The 18,157-nt window shown below is 34.1% G+C and overlaps 2 protein-coding genes across 2 annotated transcripts; both read right to left on the bottom strand.

Moving 5' to 3' along the window:
• Positions 1-25: 25 nt before the first annotated feature.
• On the bottom strand, positions 26-12,605 carry LOC141461973 (cilia- and flagella-associated protein 161-like). The gene is made up of 8 exons (XM_074143481.1): positions 12,541-12,605; positions 12,320-12,425; positions 10,260-10,349; positions 7,217-7,455; positions 4,663-4,747; positions 4,409-4,567; positions 1,520-1,606; positions 26-596 (listed from the first exon to the last, which is right to left on the bottom strand). The coding sequence occupies exons 2-8, from the start codon at positions 12,413-12,415 to the stop codon at positions 507-509; spliced, it is 846 nt and encodes a 281-aa protein (XP_073999582.1). The 5' UTR covers positions 12,416-12,425; positions 12,541-12,605; the 3' UTR covers positions 26-506.
• A 2,045-nt stretch (positions 12,606-14,650) lies between these two features.
• Positions 14,651-17,700, bottom strand: LOC141461743 (uncharacterized). The gene is made up of 3 exons (XM_074143037.1): positions 17,390-17,700; positions 17,017-17,109; positions 14,651-15,001 (listed from the first exon to the last, which is right to left on the bottom strand). The coding sequence occupies exons 1-3, from the start codon at positions 17,399-17,401 to the stop codon at positions 14,798-14,800; spliced, it is 309 nt and encodes a 102-aa protein (XP_073999138.1). The 5' UTR covers positions 17,402-17,700; the 3' UTR covers positions 14,651-14,797.
• Positions 17,701-18,157: the final 457 nt, after the last annotated feature.

Below are 18,157 nucleotides of genomic sequence, written 5' to 3'. Positions count from 1 at the left end.
TATTTTTTTTTTTTAAATTGAATTTTTTAGCCCATATTTTTTTAAATTTTTTATAACTTTTTTTTTATCCTGTGATTAATAGTTTGATTATTGTAGATTAATAGATATTACAGTCAATCTATCTATCTATCTATAAATCTATTTACTATCAAAATTAATCTTAAATCCTGTAAGCCATTACTATTATTAAAACAAGTAATAAAAGATTAATCAAATATTTAAGAATATAAAAATAAAAACAAGCTGAAAAATAGAAGAGATACAACATAAGCTCAGGGCTTTTGTAAAACGTTCATTAATAGGATAACCGCACAATATCTTACTTTTACAGGGTGGAAATTTGAAAAAATGGAAGTTTAAAATTCCAAAATTTTTATTTTTTAAAATTACATAAGGAATTTGCTAGAAAATAAAACCAAGTAAAACAGATTATGAAGGTCGAATGTGAGTGAAAGAACAAATTATTATAATTTGGATTTTTTCTCTTTTTTGAGATATTGCCGCCACTATTGGACCGTATTGCAGATTTGCCAAACATTGGAAGGCTGAGCTCGAAGGAATATATTCTCTCGTCGTTCGATGGTCACATCACATTCCTGTAAATCATAAAATATCAGTAGCGCTTCTCTTAGAAAAGTAGTATTAGCTTTTTTCAGTCAAATAATACTTTTTTATTTCAATCTTGTTAACTACTTCATGTACTAGCTGAAATTCCACTTCTTCGAGGTCCTTTGTAACCGATATATATCGCTGAGAATGGGCAACACTGTGAAAGGAAAGGTGGTGTGAGATTGCCATGCTAGGGAGTGTTTCGGTGTAGATCTATTGTGAGCCAGTCTACATGTTATTAAAAATTAATAAAATTTTGCATTCTCTCCACTCTCTACTTTTCTGTACTGATTTTGAATAAAAAAGTTCCCGGCGGTTATACCAGCCTTACTAAACTGGCAGCTTCAACAGTTAACCAATACGCACAGGGCCTGTACAGCTAGCTGATGTCTGCAGCTTCTTAGGATTAGCGAACCATCGCTGGTAACTCTAACACACAGACTTTCTGACGACTACATTCTTTGTACGAACATCGAAATAGACCTGCTAGGTCTCGGTAGTTTTTACTTTAATGCTAACCCCTGTAAGCATCCATCTATTTCAGTTGTTTAGTATTCCTCAGTTTTGAAAAGGTTTTAATTAATTCGATTAAAAATAGGTTTAAAAAAAAAGAAATTGAAATTTGTTTTCAAAGAAAGCTTTCATTTAATCCTAAAAGAGTTAATTTTGTTTAAGATGATTAAAAGAGGAATTAATTAAATTAAAATGAATAGTGGAACGTCTTTGAAAAAGTTAGATATAAAAATAAAGTCTGTTAGAAATGTTTAATTTTTAAACTATTTTTACTCCTTTGATTGAAGGTACAATTGGGTGGAATAAAACAATTTTTTTTTTAATTGAATTATTATTATTTTATTTGACTGAAAAATGCTGTATCTCTAATAGAAAATTGAATCTGGTAAATATTTACTTTATAAAACATCATATTGGTCCAGTTCTCCAGGGCGCACAGTGTGTGGTGTGTTGAGGCGTGCTGGATGATTACATCGGCGTTCGCCTAGTGAAAGCAAATTAGTTCTAATAAATATTGAGCGGAACTGAGTTATCTTAGTTTCTTGTAGAGGTGAACTCAAATGATTGCTTTTGGAGAGAGCTTTCTGCTCAGACAATAATAAAATCGCAGATTCTGTATGTATGAAGATGAAACAGTTGTCAGCGTATTTGCTCGGATCGCATTCATAAGGAGTGGGTCAAGAATTTCAGAACTATTTACCAAATGATGGAGGAATAGATACCCTGCCTAGATCACTGCCATATCCTGAAATTAATTAGGGAAACATTCTTGATATATTTGCTGTAAGTTCTGACATGCGTGCAAACAGCTTGGCTTGGCGCTATAATAGAGCAATGTGAAAAGATCCGGCCTTGCTATAAAAAAAAAATTGTTTTTATATTGACTAGTATGGAATTAATCTCCGTCAATGGTTAACTTGATCTATCAAGATCTTTCTTTATACGGCTTGTTCAAGGAGATATGTTGATATACTTTGTAGAAATAGATGAACTGGTATCGTCCTAAAAGTCTTTGTTACGTATGGTTTATTGCCGACAAAGATTCATCCTAAGTTGGTGAAGGATTACACTATTCGTTCTATCTGTATTTAAGTTTGATTGGACTATTGAGTACGAGCCACGTGAAGGAAGGCTCAATACAGCATCCACAAATGAAAACATCGAGAAGGTGCTAATGCGGTTTTGGATCAGTAATTACAGGTGTAGCGGTGATTATTGGTCTAGTGATTATGAAGCGTGGCTTTGTAAGTGGGAGATCCACAGTTCGAATCCCGCGTAAAACTACTTTCTAATTGTTTGGAAAAACCTTAATTGTAATGTATGTTCTTCCGCCCCTGTCCACGGCACCTAATTGGTAGTTGGGCGTTAAGACCCACCTTAAAAAAAGGCGATTACTTATTTTTCTAATTATAGGTGTATGATATAACAGAGTGAGAAATAAAGAAGAAAAACAAATTATTGCCGAAGGTGCCAAACTCTCTGCTCCACCAAAATAAGACAGCCGGGTACTGTATATGTCCTCACTAACCCCTGGAGATAACGTATCGAACTATCCTTTGATAATTCTTTTGGCCACAAATTTAAAGGTAATTTCTGCTCTGAGTTTAAAACAGCGAAATCCACTCGAATCATAATTCGCATGAGGAGGATTCAGACAAAAACGAGAAAAAGAAATCTAGAAGATTCAGATTCGCGCACTTCACAGGCTCATACTAGATTCTCTAACTGATTTCTTCACAGCTAAACTCACAAGAATATTACTCCAATTTAAGGAGTGATGAGTACAAGAATTAGATTTTAGTTACAGAGAATCTTTATTAGTTTGTAAATACATTATTTATTTTATTTAGATTAAAGATTAAGTAAAATGAAAAAATAACTGCGTTTCAGTCATGATATTTTTTATTATGCCGAGCTTTCGACCTAGGGACTAGGTCATCTTCAGGGCTGTGGAACATATTTACAGTGTGTTAATAATACTTATATAAAAATGAATATATATAATGTAACGAGTTTACAAAATTATTAACCTAATTGACAACAATGTAATATTTTAAATAATTAAATTCGTCACATCATTTTAATATAAGTATTATTAACACACTGTAAATATGTTCCACAGCCCTGAAGTTCCGAAAGCTCGGCATAATAAAAAATATCGTGACAGATACTGGCAGTTATTTTTTCATCCTATTGAAACTATGAATCAGTCACCAAAAATAATGAACAGTAATTAAAGATTAAGTTTTATTTATTTTAAAGAATTGTAATATCCTTAGTTTTTACTCGATTGCCTAAGAAGAGACAGAGTAGTGGCACGGCAGGTGGAAGTGACTCGTAATAGAGGGGAGAGCGTTTATACTTATAGACAATATTATTTATGTATTCCAAATTCATCTGTAAATAATACTACTCTTTAAGTCCAGTGTTTGTGTGAATGCCTGTAGTAGTAAGTTTGAAAACATTGTTTCCGTTTATTTTATTTCAGGGTTATGCTACACTGTCTTATTTATGTTACCTGTCAGTAAGTTTAGTTTATTTTGTTTACCACAATTCTGATGAACGTGTAGCTTAGGTTTGTTTATTTTAGGGTAGGTCTTTAGTAAAAACGTCCTAGACTTGCCCCCCTCACAACACCATCACTAGCTAATAGAGAGTTCGGCACTTTGACTAGAAAAAATCGTGCTTTCAAACTCTAAAAAATTCTATATTACCCTATAAAATCAACCATCTTATCCAGCACTACATACCCAACTGTATATTCGCAATAAAAAAGTAAAGTAATCGCCTATTTTTTCAGGCGGGGCTTAACGTCCAACACCAATTAGGTGTTGTGGACGGAGGCGACTAGCAAACATACTTTACTGTAAATTTCTTTTATTAACCATTAAATAAAAACCAAGGCCTAGACCGGGAATCGAACCCAGTACCACAATACATATTAGCTTTACCGCTCGGCTACCGTGGCGCCTTATTCGCATTATTTTGCTACATTCGTAATTTCCGCTATTAGTTCGTTCTTTTTAATAGTATACTCCCTTATTTTTGTAGAATACTGAAATGGCATTTCCGGGAAAACATTACCCTTCGTCCAGAATTCCCTATAATTAATTTTCCCGAAAAATATCTCAAATAAAAATGATGGACCTAGCTATACGTTTTCACTGGTTAATTTCAACCAAATCTTATTGCCATGTTTAACTGGTGGCATCTTAAAGAAATATCAATCGTGAACTTTCTGAGACGAATACTGTTAGCGCACCCATAGTTACAAAATTACTCTTACCGGCACAGGGACTGATTTCTTTCTATTGTGGATGTCCACATTTTGTATCTTCCAGCGACAGTATTGATTGTAACCCAAGGAAACCCTTATCTGTTCCTTGCATGCTCGACTCGTTGTAACTGACAAGGGATTGGTTGGTCGACCTTCCAAATACAATTTCTAGAAAATTTTAAAAAAAGAACTTTTACTAAACTGTTATTTGAGAATCACTAGAGAGTAAAAACATGGCCAAAACAGTTTCCCCATGTACTTACTGTGTTCAAATAAGTATCCAACGGACAGAATGTGATGTCATCTCCGTAGAATATTAAACTCTTGGAGTCCTCACTTTCGCCGAGTCTGCAAATGAAATTACCAAGCATGCTTTAGTCCAGTAGTCAATTTAACCATTTGTGTTGCTTTTATGTTACGCTTTACAGTTTTAGTATTGGAAGCTACCTAGACTTTTTTTATCAACTAATTCATTTTATTGAAATCAACGTAATGTTAGAATCACAAAAAATATATTTATCCTTCTCTTGCTCAGTTAAAACGAAAAGCGTAGGTATAAAAGGTGTATGCTTAGTATGTTTCTATACTCTTCGCATGGTCTTTGTGAATCTTTTAAAAACTCTCTAATTTGTAAAGATATTGAATTTGTTGTGAACTCTTCGTTTAATTTACATTTCCGTCTCTGCAGTTCGTTAACTTTTGGAGAGGAGTATTTATTAACTAATAGATGTCATATTAATAAGATAAGAATTATTGCACAACTAAGATTATTCAATAAAAAATATCCCTCTCTATACCTTAACTTTAAAAATTATAAATTTTTTCCAGACAGAATATGTTCTCTTTGTTCGTTAAAACATAAAGATAATATCTACCACTTTCTTTTTTATCGTTACAACTTTAATAAAATTAGAGAAAAATATTTGGCTAAATATATTAATCCCTCTCCTATAGCTCAGGGAGAATGTGTCTATGGAGACTTTGCTGTATAAAATTGATATTAACAAAATTAATGACTTATATTTATATCTTTTAAAGGGATTGGAAGTTAGAACAATGAACTATAATAACATCTGAATTTGCCATTTTCAAAATTTGAATTGTAAAGAAAGATAATGTTTTTGTAATTTGTTATGGAGTCTATTTTATTTATTTTTTTTTTTGACTAGAACTATTATTTTCTGATAAGTTGATATTTCAGTTTTATTTGTATATTCTGTTTGAGAACTTAGATCTTTCTGTTCAGTTTCTTTTACGAGGGTCGTTTGAAAAGTCCGTGCAAAGTCAGAGAGATAGCACTACTGGCGCGTATCGAGGTTATGTTTAGTTAGTAGCATCTCTTGGAAGAATACACACCAAGTTTCAGCCAGATCGGTCTATTTCTTTGTGTTTGGCATTCGTTTGAATCGAGGAAGTCGAGTGATTTTCAAAAAATGGACGAAAAAGAATTTCGTGTGTTGATTAAACACTACTTTATGAAAGGCAAAACACCTCCGGAGACTAAAGAGAAGCTTGATAAACATTATGGTGACTCTGCACCTTCGATTAGAACAGTTTATAAGTGGTTTCAAAATTTTCGGAGTGGCCATATGGGCGAAGACCGTTCCTTCGGCCGGAAAGATTATGGCGACTGTCTTTTGGGATTCTCAAGGAATAATCCTCATCGACTATCTGGAAAAGGGTAAAACTGTTACAGGTGCATATTATTCATCGTTATTGGACCGTTTGAAAACCGAGCTGCAAGAAAAACGCCCACGATTGGCCCACAAAAAAGTCCTTTTCCATCACGACAACGCACCAGCTCACACCTCAGCAGTTGTGGTCGCAAAATTAATGGAAATAGGGTTTCAACTCGTTTCACATCCCCCCTATTCTACAGACTTGGCTCCCTCGGACTACTATTTGTTCCCCAATATGAAGAAATGGCTGGCGGGATAAAGATTTTATTCAAACGAGGAGGTGATTGCAGAAACGAATGGCTATTTTTCAGACTTGGACAAATCCTATTATTCGGAAGGGATCAACAAACTAGAGCAGCGTTGGACGAAGTGTATAGGCCTAAAAGGAGACTATGTTGAAAAATAAAAAAGGTTTACCCCAAAAAATTAAGTAGTTTTTATTTTTGCACGGACTTTTCAAACGATCCTCGTATGTTTCTGTTTTTATGAACTGTAATGTTTATTGTAATCACACTAACCCTTTGTATAAGTTAAATCTTGAAACAAATAAAAAATATTATTATTATTATATGCCATTTGCCTTTTCCAAACGTAATTGCATTGCTTCAAATAGTGAATATTAATAATTTCATTGGATAAAAGTAAGTCAATTAATTATTGAATACCTTTAGAGAATAAAGTGGATTTTTTTTCTTAATTTCATGTTACATAATTTTATTTTATAAATCTTCATATTGATTTTATTTTTAGTTAAATTTTATTAAAAAGAGAAAAAGAAAAAATTATTACTTTCTCTTAAAACATTAAATTTTTGGGAAATAAAATATATATAAAAAAAAAAGTAAAATAGGTCGCCTATTGACTGTTAAGGATAATTTAACTGACTATTTGAACAGAACTGAACTTGACCATGGTTTACTTTAAACGTGACTTTACCAAATTTTGCTTGTTACTTATGCTTAAACTAAATTCGACCAACTTTTAAATGAAGTTAACTAAATTTTGTCGTGTTTAAATTTTCACATATGTCTTGCATGCTTTAAAAAGGCATAATCTAAGTTCATCCTGTTGTTGAGCAATCACATATTAATAGTTCTGTTACTGGTAAAAGCTTACTTTTAATTCTAGAAATACTTACTTACAAATACGAAACGTATTTCTTAAAGTGGGAATCGGATGTGTAGTTCCGCCAAGGGAAATACCCGGAATGACTTGACCAGTTAACTCATACACTTCTGGTGTGTATATCAACGACAGGGTAATTCCAGGCGGAGCTCTTTCTTCGTTGCTATCGTCAATAGGAATTTCTACATGCGGGTTCAGTATGTAAATCAGATCGCCGTTATACACTCTTGGTCGGCTAGCAGTAATGGTTATCTAAAAATCGGATTTTTTACTGAAAGTTAGTTGCTTCAATGTTAATGTAGATTTCATGATAATAAAAGTAATACTGATTCTATTGCAACAAATGTATTCGGGCTGGGCAGCTTCACTAGAACTCCAATTACAAAGAAACGTTTTAATAGAATGTGATCGGCTTGTAACTAGTTACGGGCTTCAGAGACCTGCTAATGTCTTCATTGAAAGTATTGCTGAAAAGACTTCAGTAATGCACTTTCCCTGACCACTGAAATTCTTCTAACTTCACAAATTTTGGCAACTTATTTGATTCTTATTAATATACTAAACAGTTGTTAGAACGACGATTGCATTGAAATAACATCTTAGAGAAGGGGCTTTTCTTAGAATCACTCTAAAAATTACTTTTTTCCAAACATCTATATCAAATTAGAACCTATATATAGGTAGTGATTTATACAGTGGAACCATTTTCGGGAATAATGGCCAATAATAAAACCTGAAAAATTTATTCGGTTTTTGCTTTTGGTTGTTGTAATGTTAAAAACCTTATTGTTGGGCCCAACTCGGTGACATATTTGTCATAAGAATGGTTCAATTAGGTAGTGCTTTAATTGAGCTAATTTTGACCCAAAGCTCATTGCCGCGTTCGTTTTCCGGAGGTATCTAAACCAAACAACTATGATTTTAGGATTTTGAGATACGTTGTAGAAGGTTACACCACACAGAAACCAATTTTCAAAAACCGTTCGAGGGTGATTTGCGTGTCATTTGCGCAAAAAAAAATATGTATATATACTTATAAATACTTTAGATCAGTTACAAAGTGCAATTCTCAACAGTTTTAGAGAAAACAGGTGGTCTATGATTTTTTAATTCTTTACAACTGTTCCTTAAAAGTAGATGACACCTTGATGGCTAGTCGGAATTACTTGTCATTAATGATTATTGCTTTGTTATAAGTTTGTTCATACGCTTCCAAAAGATAAAGTAATATTGCTGTAATCGTCATAATTAGTTGCATGTACCACCGAGAGGTGTTAAAGACAAACCTTTGAGACAAAGTTAGTAGTACCAAGTAATGCAGTTTTATGTATAATGTGCAAACTAAAGATTTCAGCTTCATTTTCTTTTCCTGTCAATCTCCTGTGACCGGTCCATTACACGAAACAACCACAGAAATTACTTCAATGTATTGTAGTCTCGAAGTATTTGCGCTTCTTCTCAGCCACCGTTTGAACCAACCTGTGATACAGTGGGATTGCAACCTGTATAATCTTTACCTGGCGTTTTTCTTTATCAAATAAAAATATATCTGGTATGTTTGTATCAACTTCTCGGTTAGTTATTATGGCAATATCTAACGGGATTTCAGCTTGACGTTACAGAACACTTGCTCAGGCTTACATTTAGAATGAGGCATCTCGTCTTTTGTGTTGCCAAATCTTTAAAAGAGACTGAAGAATAATTTGCTCTACGTTATAGTGCCTGTCTAGATAAACGCTTTGTTTGACCAGCGATCTGATGATTGGATTCGCCTGTTTGATTGCTGAAAAACTAGCTTTCAGTATGTCTCAACATATCCTTCTTATTCTTCTTAATGTTGATAACCTTGACTTAGATAGCAATCAGGAAATCTATTTTGCTGTAAGCAGCCATGCGCGAAGATTTCCTGGAGGACCCTGCCTCACCAAATCTCACACAAAGTTCCTTAATTTCTAGGCCGCTACCTGTTCCTAGAAGTGACACACTGAATTTCAAAGTTCATTTTATTTAGATGGAGTGGACAGCTATTTTTATCTATCACGCATATTGCAACATGAAAAGAACTGCAACTGCTAAGAAATTCTTTAACTTTAACCGTTCCTCATGCCTCTTGTAAATTGCTATGTTCCTACGTTTCTACCAAAGGCTTGCAAGGCTGTATCCAACGAATTAAGCGCATTCCGCTGTACGGTGACCATATTCTATTGGGGGAAAATAAAGGACGTATCGAAGAAAATAAAAAAATAACTTATAAAATTCATAAGTTTATAACATTGATTTCGAAAATAGTGCAATACAGCAGTTTATACATTAACATTTTAAACAATCTTAATTATTACACATACACACACGTTGTAAAAATTTAAATAACATTAATTTTGATACTTTTCAGTAGAATTAATTTCTCTTAATAGCGCCGGTTCACGCTTTAAAAAGTCATAAAATTCCATGCAGAAAGTTTATTTGACGGAAATACATGCTTTAATGTAGCTTACCTTCAACTGGGGTTTTTCATCCGTCCACATATAATGAAAATATGGGAATTTTTTTAAACTTTGCGAAGACTTTACAAAATAAAGGACAAAAGGCCTATTTTAGAAAATTAATAAAGTTAGAGGACAGAGCAGTGAAATAAAGGACTGTCCTCTTAAATAAAGAACATGTGGTCACCGTAGCTGTAAGAAACCGAGGATTTAAAACTGCCTTCTTTCCCAAGGCTCTGCTTTTCACTCTGGGCTTTTCCCACTACTTTTTTTAGTAACACCATGATTATGACCGCTCGTGTTTCACATGTTTTAGACAGATTTATCCTTCTTCAATCAACATATATGCACATTCTTACCATATTACTAGATATGGTCTCAAATTGTACCATATTAGTTTCGTTAGCAGATTTTTGTATGTTATTGAAATGCCTATAAGGTGTACACCCTGCAGAGAAAATTAAAATCTGTGAAACAATGGATGGGATACAAAATGGCCGCCTTGCGTTCTTGTACCAGGTCCTCTACATCATAGGAAAACCCCAGTGCGTTTTTTCTACACTAAATACTTACCGACTCTACTTCCTTTCTTAACTTCCTAAAGTTTTCCTGATAGAAGGTTTGGTTCTTTCTCAGCTGTGTTGCGATGCTTTTATGGAGTTCCTGAATTCAAAACAAATTTATTTATTAGTCTATTTTTTTTTTTTAAACCTCTAAGTTGTGTCAAAAGTCAAAAGAGGACCGACAATTTCTTGCCCTTCCCTTGCCAAAAGAAACATCCCATTTTCGCCCCTTCGCATTTGAAATATTTTACTATGCAGAAAGAGGTAGCAGACAAGCTAGTTGTCAGAGGGTGCCTGGTTTTGGCTTTAAGCTTGGTAGAAAGAAGCTCAACATTAAATCTTCCATAGTTGAGCAAATGTTAGGGTTTTGGTTAGTTTTGTTGAAATAGCACCCTTTAACCAAAAGGTGATATCTTTCAACCAAAACAGAGTGTACGTCAAGCAAGACAAAAGTTCGTATGAACGCCAAGAACCATCTCAAAATGAATGAACGCCAAGAACCATCTCAAAACGAATGAACGCCTTCCTAGTTCCATCAACGAGTAGCATAATTTCATTCAAATCTTTCTCTTCGTAGGATAGATGTAGCTAGTTCGCTACTCCATACTAATCCATTGTTTCTATTTGTTCGTATTGTCCTTAATAAATCTAATTCATTTGATGAAATTCATCAATACTTCAAAACTATGTTGAAATGCTCGCAGGAAGCGTTTGATAGGGAGAATGGGACACGTTTAATTCACGTGAAAGAAATTTTTTGCGTTGTTGGCGTGCAAGGTTCTGCTTAGTAAAATGCTGAAAGCAGTACTGAGTCATAGGATAGAGGACGCTTGCTTTGACTAAACTATTTTTTTGTTTTTTAACCTCATAATACGCTCTTTAACTTTTTCAAAGGGTAGCGTCAATTTGCATGAATTCCTAGATTCAAAGCTGTCATTTTTTTTAATTTGTATAAGCTGATGAAACAAGCAAAAACTGGAAACAAAATGGGTAGCTAATAAACTTTTGGAAAACATAGTTGCTGTGTCGTTGGAGTAGCTCAGATTTAGAACAATGTTCTACACCTTTTTCTATCTATAGTTATATATATTTTGCGCTAGTTGAACGAAATAGCAGATTAGAAGGTTTAAAGACACAGAAAGTACACGGCGTATAAGGTGTTTAAAAAGAGGGCTAATCTATAGAATAGCGCCCCGGGGGCGTGGCCTGTTTATTTTTAGGGGGTGGGAAGTACAGCGCACCTACCGGTGAAAATGTAAACTACTTCCCGCCAATATTCTGTTTCGGATTGTGCGAATTTCGTAACGCTTATGTTTCGCACGCATGCGCAGTACACTTACTGCCTAGCAACTGCTTCCTGTTTAATGTATTAATAGTTCCCGCGAATGCTCTGTATGTGACCTGAGGTGCCGTTTTTTTGTAACTTTATGAGTATGAGCGTTTTAAATTTGCAGTTTTTTTTAAAATTAAAGCATGAGTGTAGTGTGAGTGAGGTTGGAGTAATGAATGTTTTAAAATTTTGTTCGATTTTCTGGAGGGAGTTCGACAAGTATACCCTCCTCAGGAAAAGGACTCCACAGAATAAGGTAAGTTTCTTTTGTGTTGTTCTGTGTAATTATTGTAATGAATCTTGTGACACAAATAAAAAAATTGAGGGTGATTAGGTAGGTTAGGAGGGGGTAAGAAAAAATCAGGGGGTGTGGGGGGCGAAGCCCCCCATTAAGAAATAAATAAATAATTCGAAGTGATTCTGATTCGCTGTTACCATATAACCCGCTAGATTTAAGTGTAAATATAAAATAAAGAAATAGTTTTATATTTATATTTGAATATGGCGGGTTCTATAGTAACAGCGAATCAGAATCACTTCGAATTAGGCCACGCCTCTGGGGTGCTATTCTAAAGATTTACCAAAAAGAGCACGACGTTGGGTGCGGGTTCTTTTTGAAACAAATTTATACGATATTTAAAGTGATTATGAAGATTTGTAACACCAAACCTATAGTAACAAATTTTTTTTTTGTGTTTGTTTCAAAATTGTGCTTTATGTTAGTATCTAAGAAGTTTTACCAAAGAGATTAAATATTCTTCTTGCCAATGGCCAATTCTAGTGCCGGGAGAATACCGTGCCACGTAATAGTCATCGTATTTACCTTTCCTGGACATATTTTGTTATCTGCAAGAAACGTTTCAGTACTTAAGAGAAAGAAGAAAAAAAAAGTAGATTATACGAGCATAAATTCAAAAGAGCATAACATAATTCTTAAAAAGTATTGCAAATATTTACTCACCTGAATTAGGATCAAATCTAACTTGTAATTCAACAATAATGAATACGTAAAAAGAAACTATTTCCATGGAAACCAAAATAAAATAAAATTGAAAATTATATTAATTCTAGAAAATATAAAGGTTTTACATAAATATACGAGGGTCGTTTGAAAAGTCCGTGCAAAAATAAAAACTACTGAATTTTTTGGGGTAAACCTTTTTTATTTTTCAACATAGTCTCCTTTTAGGCTTATACACTTCGTCCAACGCTGCTCTAGTTTGTTGATCCCTTCCGAATAATAGGATTTGTCCAAGTCTGAAAAATAGCCATTCGTTTCTGCAATCACCTCCTCGTTTGAATAAAATCTTTTTCCCGCCAGCCATTTCTTCATATTGGGGAACAAATAGTAGTCCGAGGGAGCCAAGTCTGGAGAATAGGGGGGATGTGAAACGAGTTGGAACCCATTTTCCATTAATTTTACGACCACAACTGCTGAGGTGTGAGCTGGTGCGTTGTCGTGATGGAAAAGGACTTTTTTGTGGGCCAATCGTGGGCGTTTTTCTTGCAGCTTGGTTTTCAAACGGTCCAATAACGATGAATAATATGCAACTGTAATAGTTTTACCATTTTCCAGATAGTCGATGAGGATTATTCCTTGCGAATCCCAAAAGACAGTCGCCATAATCTTTCCGGCCGAAGGAACGGTCTTCGCCTTTTTTGGCGCAGATTCCCCCTTGGTAACCCATTGTTAGGATTGTTCTTTGGTCTCAGGAGTGTAGTGATGTATCCATGTTTCATCCACAGTGACGAAACCACGCTTAAAGTCCTGCGGATTCTTCTGGAACAGCTGCAAACCGTCCTTGCAGCACTTCACACGATTTCGTTTTTGGTCAAGCGTGAGCAATCGCGGCACCCATCTTGCGGATAGCTTTGTCATGTCCAAATGTTGATGCAAAATATTATGTACCCGTTCATTCGAGATGCCCACAGCACTAGCAATCTCACGCACCTTCACTCTTCTGTCATCCATCACCATATCATGGATTTTATCAATGATTTCTGGAGTAGTAACCTCAACAGGGCGTCCAGAACGTTCAGCGTCACTTGTGCCCATATGGCCACTCCGAAAATTTTGAAACCACTTATAAACTGTTCTAATCGAAGGTGCAGAGTCACCATAATGTTTATCAAGCTTCTCTTTAGTCTCCTGAGGCGTTTTGCCTTTCATAAAGTAGTGTTTAATCAACACACGAATTTCTTTTTCGTCCATTTTTTGAAAATCACTCGACTTCCTCGATTCAAACGAATGCCAAACACAAAGAAATAGACCGATCTGGCTGAAACTTGGTGTGTGTTCTTCCAAGAGATGCTACTAACTAAACATAACCTCGATACGCGCCAGTAGTGCTATCTCTCTGACTTTGCACGGACTTTTCAAACGACCCTCGTATTTGTTTCAGAAATTTCTAGAGTAAAGAAAAATAAAAATTCTGGTTTTTTTTCCTCGACCTTTAAATAAAAATTAGGCTAAATTCACGTAGATCAAATAAATGAACTATAATTAAGGATTGTTCGAGCCACTTTTACAGATTAGTTTCAAACTTATGTTCCTATGTAAGGTCGCATTGTGGCGCTAAATCTTTGGACCTTAGAAAGAAAGAGTTCCGTTTGGCTCATGTTATTTTGATGATGCTTTAAGGAAAGCTGTTAAACCAAATCTATCTTCAAGAACAAATTCATTTGCTATAGAACTGGCAGGGTTAAAAAAAAAAAAAACATCGTTTGCTCACGTCTCCACAGGCTACTTACAGAATGATAGCCACCTTTTATTTTTAAAAATCTATCAGAAATGGCCTTCCAAAAAAAAAAAATGGTGACATGTGAAGAAAAGTGGATTTACAGATCTAATGATCGGATCATAGTTATACAGCATGTTTTGCAACTTTTAGAGTATACGTCATCCAAATAACATCTACAGAATATAATCACCAAACATAGAACCCATCCCTCTTACTAGATCTATCAGAACCAATGATAAGAACGTTCGCCATTTAACTCACTTTTTCAAGAAATACATCCCACAAACCAGATTTCAAACTACAAAAAAATAAAAAATAACGGTCAAAAAATAAACAATACAGTTCACACTTTATTTTACAACTAAATTATATTATGATTAACAATTAATACATAAACTTTTTTTTTTAAATTTAACTTCTAAACTTTGAAAAATTTGATAATTTTTTGCTTTGACAGCAAGTGAGACTTGGTTATGTTTAGATTCTGGATATAGAGCGAGTTTGGATCGCTGTAGAACCCCAGCGCCGTTCCGGCTGGGTCCAAATGTAGCCAGTGTTTGTCATAGAACAGTAGGCCGAATAATAGCGTCCTTCAGATCGACAAAACGACCACAGCGGACATTTGCACTTAAATTGGTTTTGAAATTCTTCTTTACATATTTCATTCCACCAACATGTGCGCTGAAATTTGACAAAACAAGTTTAATATAAATTCAACAAAACTTTTACTTACTGCAATTCATAAACTTAAACCCACTAAACTTTTCAAGAAAAATGTTTCAAATAAAAGTGATGAAACTCAATGGAATTAGTACGAAGGCTAGAAGTGCATTAAAAAAAAAAAAAACAGCTCCGGATGCCTATAACTTCTGATATTGACGCCTCAAATTAAAATATTAATAATGAGCGAGTTTATTGCTTGCTTATTACTTTACTATAAAGTTCGAATACTAAAATAACTCCAAAGACAATGGGCACTGCAGGTCTCCCAAGTTAAATTAAAAAAATAAAAACACCTTCATGGGTATGAAAATAGTAATAATTAAAAGAAAACCTTTTATGACATAATTAATCACATTAATACAATAAAACAATAATTATATACACATTCAAAATTGAACTTTACAGACCTGAGTATCAACAATATACATATACAAATTACAGACAAATTTTGGCCACTTAAAACTCCAGTTGTTACGACAAAAAAAAAAATGAATGGTTAACCTAAAATAAAATAAAAAATGTCTGCAATTCCAAAATTAATTTCATGGTACCTCGGGTTCCGCAAATGTATGGTTAAAAATTGACCTCTGGCACGAAAAATTACTGACATTAATATGTATGTATAATTCGGCTTGATCAGCAACCTAAATTTAAGTAATGACAACGGTTCTACAATGATTGATAACACAGTTGACACAATTATGACACTACAAACCCATTCTTCCCCCATTAGAAAATTCATTTAGAAACCTGGATTTCATTTGATGGGATAGTAACCATTATCAAATCGACAATATCCTTATCAATTCTTGGCTAACATCGAAAACTGGCGAAGTTGCGGAGAAATTAAAGGTTGAGGCAGAAAGTTTAAAGAAGTGCAATTATTACAATGGAAACCAGTAAGTTTAGAAGAGAAGGATGCCATTGTAAGTATGGAGAGTAAATGAAACAGAATCGAGGTGCTATTCTGAAATCTGCGATGGAAATATTTGGAGAACGAAAAAAGCAAGTGTGTAATGCCTTACGAGATACTGAAGCAAAGGAATGATTTTGGCTATTGAGTTTTAAATATTTTATGTATTTGCGAAACTTAGTCCTCAGCAGTAGACCCACATAACATATTTAAAATTATCTGTAAGTATTCGTCAAATATAGTACAGTACATAATATAGTGCACCGGTGTTCCATAGTAAACCTGTACTATATTGAAACTAATTAACATCAAACTAATCGTATCATATCTCTCGCGTCCCCAGTAATCAGAGTGAGGTCAGCAAGGTTCAAGTAATCTAATCACTTGGCTTCACTTGTAATTTTGGAAAACTTTAAGGATTATAATTTGTCAGTAAGCACAACACTCGAAATGAATACTTAACCAGAAAGACTTACAATAATCGCAACAGATTTAAGTTAGTTCACAGCAATTGTAGAGTTACTCTTCTAAAGTGTGAACATTAATCGTTGAAACACCAAACTAAATCGGAAACAATCACAGGATTTTCCCTTTCTGTTAATTTGTCAACATCCATCTCCCACAACCTTTATAAAATGACTTCTTTCAGTAAAATGTTCTAAATAAGCATTATAGATAGACCTTTATGTGATAGTTTGTTAACGAAGTTTGAATCACTGTCCCCGTGATTCTATATATGAGGTACATAATTGTGTATTGTTGTATAATTGTACCTCATACAATATACACGAGATAGTTTTGCACATTTTGTGACTTTACAGGCATATATAAGATTGTTCTCAACTAATATGCATGAGGAAGTTCTAGTTAAGCCTCTAGAGGATTTAGAGGAATTCCCTTTAATGATAACATAAAGCTAGATTGCTGAACTGTCGTGGGATACTTTAGAAGTAACTTTAAAATTAAATTTTCAATCATAATTAAAGGTGGTAGATTTGTAAACTGCCACTTTGCATGTATAAAAATTAAGAAATATTAAATTAGCTACAAATAAAAATACCTCAGTTAGATAGCCTCGTACTGACTGGTCACTGATAGTGGGCAAACTGTCTACCTGACCTGCGATACATGTCAACACCGCATAAAGTATTCCCTGCAATCAACAAATATGAAAACTTTTAGCAAATCTTCAGAGATATTAAAGCGACTAAATTCGAATCAGAATTTGGTTAGCTAGGCTTAAGAAAAAAAAAAAAAAATAGTATGCAGTGTTTTTGCATAGCGATAAAAATGCAATTCTATGAATCACAGGATTTTCATGCAGCAATATTTAGTGCACAAATCTCTAATCAAGAAAATACTTCAGGCAGCTCTGAAAATGTATACGTCTACCTTTTTTTTTTTTTTTTAAATAAATTTAAATTGGTACTTACTATTTTTAACATATCAATGTAGGAATTTGAAATTCCAGTATTCAAGTAATCATACGATTCTTAGTATTGTTAAGTAGAACTTCGCCTTAGTTTTGACTTGAATAGACAATGCTTGACTTTAAATAAAATAGATAAATAGTACATAATTCAATTTGTGTAAATCAAGAAGATCTTATCTTTATTAAAAAAAAAAAATAATCTCAGAAAATGGTATCGGTTGGTTGTGACGCGGAGTAACGTATATGGTTTGCTGTTAAGTGGCCTGTTATCGACTTTACTGCTGGCCGGGAATCGTGTCTCAGTTGGGACGTTGGGAGTTGATTGCATATTGCAGAAGCACGCTGGCGCTACTGTGGATATTCAATTGAACTGTAACTCTATCATCAACACAGCCTAGTGGTTTTACCAATTACCTATTTTCAATTATATCTGTTAATACTAAGATGTAAAAAAAGGTCGCGCTACTTTCAACCTTACAATTCAGAAAAATGGTTTGTTTAACACCCCTTGACTTACACAAAGCTTACTACTTGAAATACAGGCCATAATTATTCTATTGTTTGAACAATCTTTGTAGATCTACAATACCATGTTCTCATATCACTCACTGCCTTCACTTTAAAACAACCAGTTCATCAACTCTTTGCTTTTCTTTAACAGGTAAAATAGTAGACCGAGAAGCAAAATAAAATGGTATTCAGGGAGTTAGGGTGTAAGCTGGGTCAATTCGAAACTTCCATATTTGAACGAGCTTAAAAGCTGTTTTTG

Source organism: Rhodnius prolixus, unplaced genomic scaffold (genome assembly GCF_049639745.1).
Source record: "Rhodnius prolixus isolate KJV_2025 unplaced genomic scaffold, Rpr scaffold_12, whole genome shotgun sequence".
Classification (NCBI taxonomy): domain Eukaryota; kingdom Metazoa; phylum Arthropoda; class Insecta; order Hemiptera; family Reduviidae; genus Rhodnius; species Rhodnius prolixus.
The sequence above is the reverse complement of the archived record's forward strand: the minus strand, read 5'-3'. Positions and strand labels throughout refer to the sequence as shown.